General features: G+C 40.8%; 1 protein-coding gene across 1 annotated transcript; it reads right to left on the bottom strand.

Moving 5' to 3' along the window:
• Positions 1-6,266: 6,266 nt before the first annotated feature.
• szl (sizzled) lies at positions 6,267-7,629 on the bottom strand. Its single transcript, XM_012864117.3, has 4 exons — positions 7,222-7,629; positions 6,950-7,116; positions 6,736-6,828; positions 6,267-6,616 (listed from the first exon to the last, which is right to left on the bottom strand). Exons 1-4 carry the CDS (start codon positions 7,500-7,502, stop codon positions 6,306-6,308), a joined length of 852 nt encoding a protein of 283 aa, XP_012719571.2. The 5' UTR covers positions 7,503-7,629; the 3' UTR covers positions 6,267-6,305.
• Positions 7,630-10,753: the final 3,124 nt, after the last annotated feature.

Here is a 10,753-nt window from a genome sequence, read left to right as displayed (position 1 = left end):
CATTGCCAATAACATTATTTACTTTACCATTATACTTTATTATTTGGGGCAAATGTCAACCACACAATAGCATGCATGTATTTGTGAGGCTTCTGCCTCTGTAACAACATTATTACCTTCCTCGAAAACTAGCAGTGTGTTGCTAAGTAGGTTTGAATGCTTTCTGTGAAACAATGATAAATGCACGGGAAAACAACGGCGTGAAAAAGGCGGGGCCATGCTGTTTATTACAGATACCAAATATATCTTTTGGATGAATGCTCAAATATGATACAGTGGTCTGCAAAAGTTTGGGCAACCTTGTTAATTTCAATGATTTTCCTTCATAAATCATTGGTTCTTAGGATAAAAAAAATCAGTTAAATATATCATATAGGAGACAAACACAGTGATATTTGAGAAGTGAAACAAAGTTTATTCCATTTACAGGAAGTGTGTAATAATTGTTTAAACAAAATTAGGCATGTGCATAAATTTGGGCACCACAATCAAAAAAAATAACTCAATATTTAGTAGATCCCCCTTTTGCAGAAATAACAGCTTCTAAACGCTTCCTATAGCTTCCTATGAGAGTCTGGATTCTGGTTGGAGGTATTTTGGACCATTCCTCTTTACAAAACACCTCTAATTCATTCAGGTTTGATGGTTTCCGAGCATGGACAGCTCTCTTTAAGTCACACCACAGATTTTCAATAATATTCAGGTCTGGGAACTGAGATGGCCATTCCAGAACGTTGTACTTGTTCCTCTGCATGAATGCCTTAGTAGATTTTGAGCAGTGTTTAGGGTCATTGTCCTGTTGAAAGATCCAGCCCCGGCGCAGCTTCAGCCTTGTCACTGATTCCTGGACATTGGTCTCCAGAATCTGCTGATATTTGGTGGAATCCATGCGTCCCTCAACTGTAACAAGATTCCCAGTCCCTGCACTGGCCACACAGGCCCACAGCAGGATGGAACCACCACCAAATTTTACTGTAGGCAGCAGGTGTTTTTCTAGGAATGCTGTGTTGTTTTTCCTCCATGCATGACGCCCGTTGTTATGTCCAAATAACTAAATTTTAGTCTCATCAGTCCACAGCACCTTATTCCAAAAGGAAGCCGGCTTGTCCAAATGTGCTTTAGCATACCTCAAGCGGCTTTGTTTGTGATGTGGGCGGAGAAAAGGCTTCCTCCGCATCACTCTTGCGTACAGCAGCTCCTTGTGTAAAGTGCGCGCAATAGTTGTACGATGCACAATGACTCCATCTGCAGCAAGATCATGTTGTATGTCTTTGGTGCTGGCCTGTGGGTTGACTTTGACTGTTCTAACCATTCTTCGCTTCTGTTTATCTGTGATTTTCCTTGGTCTGCCACTTCGAGCCTTAACTTGAACTGTGCCTGTGGTCTTCCATTTCCTGACTATGTTCCTAACTGTCGAAACAGACAACTGATATCTCTTAGACAGCTTTCGGTATCCTTCCCCTAATTCATGATGGTGAACAATCTTTGTTTTCAGTTCATGTGACAGTTCTTTTGAGACTCCCATGTCGCTACTCTTCAGAGAAGATTCACAGAGGAGGGAAACTTACAATTGCCCCCCCTTAAATACTCTCTCATAAGTGGGTTCACCTGTGTATTTAGGTCAAGGGTCACTGAGCTTCCCAATCCAATTTTGAGTTCCAATAATTGGTTCTAAAGATTTTGAAATCAGTAAAATGGCAACAGTGCCCAAATTTATGCACATGCCTAATTTTGTTCAAACAATTATTGCACACTTCCTGTAAATGGTATAAACTTTGTTTCACTTCTCAAATATCACTGTGTTTGTCTCCTATATGATATATTTAACTGATTTTCTTTATCCTAAGAACCAATGATTTATGAAGGAAAATCATTGAAATTAACAAGGTTGCCCAAACTTTTGCAGACCACTGTACAATACTACTACTAATAGTAATAATAATCATTTAGGAAACCGGGCAAAGTTTAAAAAAAAGTTTCAAGAAACAGTTCAATATTTAAAAATTCAAAAATGTATTGCATCAGGCTTCAAATGATTAAAAGCACAGTGGAAATATTCAGTCATCACAACAGCAAACAGGCTTAAATCGGAGGCAACTGGACTTTCGCTCAGTTCTTCTGAAAACGCTTTGACACCCATCCTGGAGTCTTCGATCAATTGATAGATACAGAGATAGATATGGATAATCTAAAATACAAAAATATTCAAACCTTCCTTCCTTCCACTTTGTAACTATGCAAAACTATGTCTATCACATAAAATTCACAAAAATGTCTTCAGATTGTACAAAAATATTAAACTGTTATTATTCTAAAGATAAGAAGAAGGGATTGTAAAAACAATATCAGCAAGATGACCAAATGTAATAGTAATAACATCTTTATTGTCATTGAAACATACATTGAAACATACATTACAATGAAATGTGTTCTCTGCTTTTAACCCATCACCCTTGGGGAGCAGTGGGCTGCCACTGTGCGGCGCCTGGGGAGCAATCTGGGGTTAAGGGTCTTGCTCAGGGACCCAGAGTGCAAGCAGTTGGGATCGAATCGGGTACTTGCATCCTTCTCAGAGCGCAAGCGTGCTGCTCTAACCACTCGGCCAGCACTCCCCCATGTTCTGGCCGAGTCTTGATATCTCCTGTGTACATGCAAAATCGTAACATTGTGCTTGAAAGACGCACATGAACTTTGTTGTCTTAACTCAACCACATCTGGTGTTGTCGGGCCAAATGTGTGGCCCTCTTGCTTACCGGTAAAATCCTTGCACTCACAGACTGACTGCTCCTGGGTGGAGAGAAACATACAAAGCAGTTAAAAAGCTCTGCCTGGAAAATAGTTCACTCTAACATGGGGTGATTGTTGATGAAGGCATGTCTGACAAAGCCATTTCTGTGGTGATGGATGGTACCACGTCAAGCGGGACAAAATGCAGATATTCAGGATGCAAATGTCAGGAATTTCTCAGTGAAAGAGCAATTTTTTTTTGGCAATTCGTTGGCAAAAAAAATAAATTAAAATCGGAAAAGTGTGGTGTGCATTTGTATTCAGCCCTGTTTGACACCGGATTTATTGTTGTTGTTTCTGTCTTCATCAAAGGCCTTTTTAAAAAAAAAAAAAAAAAAAGAAGTGCACAAATACTTCTCTGCGTTCTGACGTCCTAAAGCATTTGCATAAGTGAACACGCAAACAGTGCAATTAAGTAGGGTCAAATTTTTTTACAGACTTTTAAAATTAGTTAAAGAAAAACCTTTGGAGTTAGATTTGTATAATAAACGTACTTCCTCTATAAACTCTTCCCTCCAGTGCAGGCAGATTTTATGGCCAGCACCATCTGCTGTTTAAAATAACTGCAGTGAATGTCGTGCCTCCCTTGAATCAATATGTTGTAGAAATGCTTTGTGCCGTAACCAGAGGTCTGTCTCTACCAGCTTTGACCGACTGGAGAACGTAACAGTTCAAGCCCCATCAGGCTGGACGGACAGTTTCTGTGAACATCCGTTTTCAAGTCTTGCCGCAGATTCTCAATTGGATTTAGTTCTGGACAGTGATCGGGCCTTTCCGACACATCAATAGGCTTTGATCCAAACCAGTCCATTGCAGCTCTGGCTGTATGTCTAGGACCGTTGTGCTGGTGGAAGTCGGTCGCTTCCGCCCCAATTTCAAGTCTCTAGGAGTCTAAAACAGGCTATTTGAGGTTATCTAGTGCTGTTGGTGCGCCTGTCAGCTCTGACTGGCCTCCATGTTCCTGGAGGAAGAAAGGAATGCTGACAGCAGCCATCGTGTTTCAAAGTGAGAACGGTGTTAGTTTCTACCACTCACAGGGTTTGGCTTAGATACCAGAAGGTTTCTAAGCCTTCTGGTCATTCTACAAATGCTCCTTTATGTCTTTCCTTCCTGTTTTTACCGCGGTTCCAAAAAAGGCCAGATTTGTTGTGAGCACAGCTGGTACATAGTTGTCCTGTCAACAGATTCTCCTACCTGAGCTGGTGATTCTGCAGCTCCAGGAGCTGCAGAATCACCATGGGCCTCTTGGCTGCTTCTCTGATGAATGATCTCCTTGCCTGTCAGCTTAGAAAGATGGCCGTGTCTTGGAAGTGTGCAGCCGTACCCTACAGATGACGGATTGAACAGCGCTCTGTGACATGTTCACAGCTTGGTGTATCTTTTTAAACTTAACTCTGCTGTAAACGTCTCCGCGACATTTTTTTTCCTGACTTCTTAGAGGAGAGGCTGGTCATCAAATCATAGTAATTTAAGTTTAATCTTTAAAAATGTAAGATTTACAGAGTGTAAAAAATGTTTTCAGGCTGAAACCAAAAACCTAAAGGATAAATTGTGAATGTTACTACCAATAACGAATATCACATTTCAGTATTATAAATTAGTGCATATGTACATATATGTGCAAAATAAATTTCCATTTTGAAAATAAATTAATAAAAAGTGACAAAATGTCAGAACCTTAAGTGAAAGGAACTGAAAAAGACGTACCGTTTACTTCAGTTCGACTTCTTCAATTTTGCTTTGAGATGGAAAGCATTGGTGACACATTAATTGGTGCTTAATAAGGATATTAATCTAATTCAAACATTCATTTATTTCAATTGTTAAACAGCTCCTAGTGAATTGGGCAACGTAAAACTGATTTTTTTTATTTTTTTTTAAGCTTTTATTTAACAGGATCCTTGTTGGACACCTTTGGATAGATCTGCTCAGTCTTGTAGAAAACGAAGCTATTGCGATGTAAAGTGGGTAATTCATCTTCTCATTAGTGCTACGTTGAACAGGCTGTTCTCCTTGAATACAGTCATGAGTCATCCACAACAAATTGGTGTTTTCTGCAGAGTCACTTCTCTGAAAAATAGGAGGTTTAAAAGCATTTTGCATTTGTAAGACACAGCAATTCCTCACCAGCGCTGTGGTTGGTTCTAACTGTGCCACCTTGTGTTGATAAAGTGTAATGAGGGACAAACAGAGCAACATTTTGTCACTATTTACATAAACCCATCATGGGCATTACTATCAGATTTATTTTTCGGCTTGTAATAATCTCTTCCAACGCACGCCTCTTAGATCATGCAGCACTTTCTCTCTCTGAATAAGAAAACAGTTCTAGTCTAGAGGTGACACTGACTTTTCTCTGAATGTTATTTGCATTATTTGAAGTCATTTAATTTCGTACCATGGGAATAAAAAATAAAAAAAGCAATGGATTGTGTGCATAATAATCACTTCTCTTACCAATTCAAATGGCTTGTTTGCAATTAGAGAATGCTAAATTGTGTTAATGGCTGAGCCCCACAGTTAAGAATTTGAGAGCAACGACTTAAAATCATATCTTTACATTTCTGGATTTAAACTTAAAAAAATTCCCTTTAATATACTTGATTTGCTGTTTCCATGATTGTTTATGAATAATTACAACCCCGTGAAATCTTACCTTACACACTATTTCAGTATTAGCATTACAAATTTCAACAATTTTTTTAAAATTTTTGTATTTAGAGGTTTTTACCAGACCAAACTGAATCGTCATCTGAAAACATTAACATATTCACACGCATCTGTAACACGGCAAAGAACGTTTGCATAAAGTAAATCATTCTGGACCAATCACCACCCTTTGTGGTACTCCACATTTGGTCACCTGTAATTGTTATCGTTAACTTGCAGAACCACTATCAACATTGTAAATAACCTTCTAACCACGAATAAACAATACTTCTGGTTCTGTATTTCTCTAATTTGTTGAATAATATTATAATAAAAGTTATATTCTATTAATGTTACTGCAGGGGTAGAGATTTCTGTTTTTCTCTAAAACCACATTGATGTGAACTTAATAATTTTGTGTATAGATAAATGAAACGTTTTTTTTGCAGCGCAACCTTAAAATGACATCCAAGCGGATGATGAGTGCCTGTAGCCTTCTTACCAGAACCAAAGCTGTTGAAGGACGCATTAGTCCGGCACAAACATGAAGTATTGCCACTGAGAGTACCAAGCAAGATACATCATATAACATGTTTTATTTGTCATGTCTTCACAACAGACACAATGATATGATAAATACATCAATATCCTTACAAAAATTAAATATATGAATTTACACATTTAATACTATTTACAGGTCTGAGTGCATAACATTACAGCATATAGACAAAAAAAAAGCTGAAATGTGACAGTAGGTGAAGAGAGTGACATCGTTTGGATCCAGCAATACTGTAAAACAAAAGTGGGAAGACTTTCTCCATCTGTCCGTGCTTCCAGACACATCTTAAGCTCCTGGTTTACCGTGTACCTCAACATCTGTGATGTTTCCATTTGCGAGTGGCCAGTGCGATGCCGGCGTCTTTTTTATGCCAGGGGAAAAGATGGACGAGGGCGATGTGGCCGTCGGGCTGCAGGGAGCCGGTCAGCACGTAGAGCTGCGAGCGCCCGGGCCGCAGCAGGGCGCCGGCGCATCTGAGGTTGATGAGGAGCCACTCCTGGAGGAGGTGCTTCGTGTCGTAAGGCAACAGAGCGCCCTGACGGATAAACTCCACGCGGCCTTCGACCTGGAATTCTGGCTCCCCTGTGGCGTGGCGAAGACGGTGGAGTTTAGCGGCGACGGCTGTGGAGGACAAAAGCAGATCAACATCGGTTAAAACCGAGGATTTAATACAAAACCTCGAGAGGTCGGCGTCCTTAAGGGAGATAATAAAAGCTCTTGAAGGGAATCTGAAACCCTACCAAAGTCACGGTGGCAAAAAGCGCTCAGAACTGTTTTCATCGCGGGAGCCACTTCCACAGAAGGACAGTTCTGGCAAGCAGGTCTTGGTATGTCTGTGTAACAACAACAACAACAACAACAAAAATAAGCATATTTAATTATAGATAGGATCAAGAGCTATTAGAAGAACATAAAAAATAATAATAATTACACTTGTTATTTTGTGCGTTTCACCTTTAATAAAGTGGCTAAACTTTGCAAGGGGTGTTAGACACATGTCTTCCTCGGCAGGAAAGCGGTCACAGTTGAGCGCCTCGGGCCACGGGTGCCCCTGGCAGGCGAGCACCGGGGCACAGCTGTCCCTCACTGCCGCGCACAGACTACGACAAGGCTGGATGAACCTGAAGGAGAGAAAAGGCGCAGATTGTGTTTAAAACATTATACGGGGGGAAGAAAAAACCCAAAAAACATCCAAAGAGAAAACTTTAACATAAAAATAAACCTACGTGTCAAGACAGACAGGTGCAATGATGGAGCAGAGGAAGGCCTGGGCCTGAGGGTGGCAGCCGGTTTGCAACAGGGGCCTCCAGTCCTCGGAGCGTGGCACCACCTCGCCTTCCAGGTTGCTGTGGCCTAAAAAGTTTGGCAGCCTCATCTCCGAGTACCCGACGTCTTTGCAGACCTTCATCTGGTTGGGGATGGTGACGCAGCGAGTGGACTGGCCCATGTCGAACGCCAGCAGAGGAGATGCCACGGCGAAGAGAGCCGCGGTGAAGAGAGCGGCCATGACGAACAGCTTTGCAGAGTACCAGGAGCACGCAGGAGGAGAGGCTGAGCTGTTCACCGAGGTCGTGAGTTCTCACTGCCCCTCTCCTGAGCTTCCGCCTTTATATACAGCAAGGTGAGCCAGCAAGTCTGTTATCAACTACCTATCAAAAGACATAGAGACGACGTGTTTGGAGACAACGGCTTGTTTTGTGATCGCTGCAGACAGAAAGGAGGCAGCGAGCAGATGGAGGGTGTGTGAGGCGGGGGTGGGTGTGGGGAGTGACAATGGGCGATCACGTCCCAGTTTTACTGAGTGAAGACCAGCCACACAATCTGTTTAACTGGCTTGTGAAGTTTGAATGTAGGGAGAAATAAAATCAAGATGATATTCAAGAGAAAGTGGCACTAGCGGACCGACATGTGTTACGAATGTTTTATGCCCCAGCTGGTTTATATTTAGGAACGGATCAGAAATGCCAAGCATTTTTAAATGTCTCTCTGACTCTCAGGGCTTTTAATATTTAATTTTGGCTTCGGAATCGCGGGGTCTCGTCAACAGAGAATCCTGCTGATTTGAGCAAAGGAATTTACAAGTTTAGTCTCTGAGTTTTTATGTTTAATCCAAAATGAGATATTTTTTAAATGACTCAAGGACAGCTACAGATGTAAAGTTGTATCCCGAGGCAGGATAACAAATTTACACAATCAATGAAAACAACTCCTCACAGTGACTCACAAATGGGATCTTGCCTCTTTAAATGTTTTCACATTCTGCTTAATTTAACCCACAAACTCTCAAGTCACTTTATCAGGATTTTATGTGACAGGCCAACACAGATGCCGGATCCTAAAGACTAACCTATTTAGTTCCATCCATCTTTTCACATCAAAAATTGCCTGCTTAAAAAAAAAATAATAATAAAATAAGCATCCTTAGGGCATGATGCTGCCACCACCATGTTTTACCGACAGGCACGTTGTGATCAGGGTGATGTACTGTGTCAGTTTTCCTACAGTGTTTTGCATGTAGGTCCAAGAGTATAGTTTAGATGGGCAGCCAACCATAGGTCAGCCGTTTTAGGTTTGCACTTTTATTCTTTATACCCATTTATTTTCAGCGATGCATTGAACGGTGCTTTGTGAGGTGTCAAGCCTCTTGTTTGTCTAACCTAACTGTGCTTAGATATTGGTGGACTCTACTAATACGATGACCAATAAGCTATTTTCAGGAAATAAGAAAATATGCTTTTCAGTTTGAGGAAAATGTTCAAGAGACCTACAAAAAAAGCCTAGAAAACCGCTAATCAAGACAATGATTTATAATTTTGGAAGACTATTTGCATAATTTGAAATTTATTTTTATCAGTACACAGTCCGACATCACAAATATTTTCACCATTTTACTCTAAAACAGCCATTCCTGGCTGCTGTTAACCAAGCTTTTGATCATCAATGTGCCAAGAGATACACCCAACTCTCTCATTCTCTTCTCCTCTAGTATTCAAACCACTTAATCCAGCTACATTACATTTCAATGTATTTGTTGAGCGATAGTCTGTCTCCACATTTAGATGTGAATCTAAATCTGGAGTAACTCCCCCAAGGCCTTTTTTTCCCCTCATGATTCAGAGGGCTCTATTGAAACCAGTCTGCTGGGATTTGCCTCAGAGTCAACTCCAGAGTCCACTCCCATACCCGGGACTTTACAACAGGCTTGTCTGGAAAAGAGACAATGAATATGTAACCGGCCACAGCTGAGCCACATTTTATGGCATGATCTGAAGACTGGAGGCTGGTTCCAGATTGGGTAGACGAGTTCAGCCCATTAGAGGGGACTAACTGGGCAATTAGAGTCACAGGCCAATTTGGCCGAACAATAGGTCCACACATTTAACAAGCTCCCCCTGCCAGGAGCTCCGCAGGGGTCTGTTGTCGGGCCTAATGGCTGTTGTGTAGACAGCATGTCTGTCTTGGTAATGGGCTGCTTGCCCCAAAACTCAGTGAATGAGAAGGTTAGGCTGGAGTCAGCTGAGTTGTTCAACACCTGACTCATTTTTCCAGCACAATCCATGAATGTTAACTTCAACTTTGCTTATGAGTTTAACAACTAAGTCATGCTCCTCAAACCAGTCTTAGATGTAGTTTTGCTCTATGATTGAACAGCGGATCGCGATTATCGCCTCTTGAGTAGCAGAATTTCCATGAAGGCCTCTATTCAGATGCTTTGTTAGAAAGCAGCAACCTTTTAGAAGCTTGTACCATACTATTTTATTGTTTTGTAGCGCTGTGACCTGCATCGGAAAGCTTTCTCTGACCATCATTCCACTGGCAGCTTAATCTTTGTCTACCAAAGGTAGATATGGACAGAAACAGGGCATCCTGATAAAGCTGTTGTGCTCATTCTTTACCTCACAAAATTTAACATGGCCACCATATCTTGTAAATTTATAATTAATAACCTTTTCGCTCCCCCCTTTCTTCACACTCAGGAGGCCCTGCTTTTGACAACCAGGCAGAGCACTGAGCTATTGTGTACTGTCCAAATGGAAATAAAAAATAAAAAATAGTATTTCAAAAAATATCCAAACCACTTGGAACGTTTCAAGAATTTTGTCATTTTAACTTCAGCATAACACATTCTATTAGTTATAGACCCACAAAAAGTAGAGAATTATTGTTCAGTAGAAGGAAAATTATGAATTTCCCAAAAACAAATGCAAGCAGATACTGGCCTCTGGCAGCTTTGCAACTCTAGACTGAAGGTTTTCCCCCACTTCTTTTTTTTTGCAAATCAGCTCAAGATCAAAGCTGAATGAAGAAAAAGAAAACTGAAATTAAAAGTTTTGCTACATATTAGGTTTGATTTAAACTATTCTACTCTAGTTCTGATGTCATGTTTTGATCTGCTGACTTACTGGAAGTCCATACCGCTTCCCCATTCTCTCTACCAGCCTGACATTTTCTTGCAGGATAAAATAAAATAAATAAAAACTATTTGCTCTGTGTAAGGTCTGTATATTACCACCATCATTCATGATTGCAATGGCGTTTAGGGTGATGTGCATGACATTGATGAACAAAAAGCTTGACATTCATCCCTTTAGTTTGTATCCCCAACATGTTTTTGTGACACACTGAAAACAGAACCTCTTCAGTCCAACAACAGATTTTTTCATGTCACTCGTCTTTGAAGGCTGGATCTGTTCAGTGCACAATTAATATCCTGTCAATAACTTTATCACTGACAGTTCTGGCCTTCTTCCTAGATCT

The sequence above is a fragment of the Fundulus heteroclitus genome, unplaced genomic scaffold, assembly GCF_011125445.2.
Source record: "Fundulus heteroclitus isolate FHET01 unplaced genomic scaffold, MU-UCD_Fhet_4.1 scaffold_52, whole genome shotgun sequence".
Lineage (NCBI taxonomy): Eukaryota > Metazoa > Chordata > Actinopteri > Cyprinodontiformes > Fundulidae > Fundulus > Fundulus heteroclitus.
Note: the sequence above shows the minus strand (reverse complement) of the source record. Positions and strands in the feature narration are given on the sequence as shown.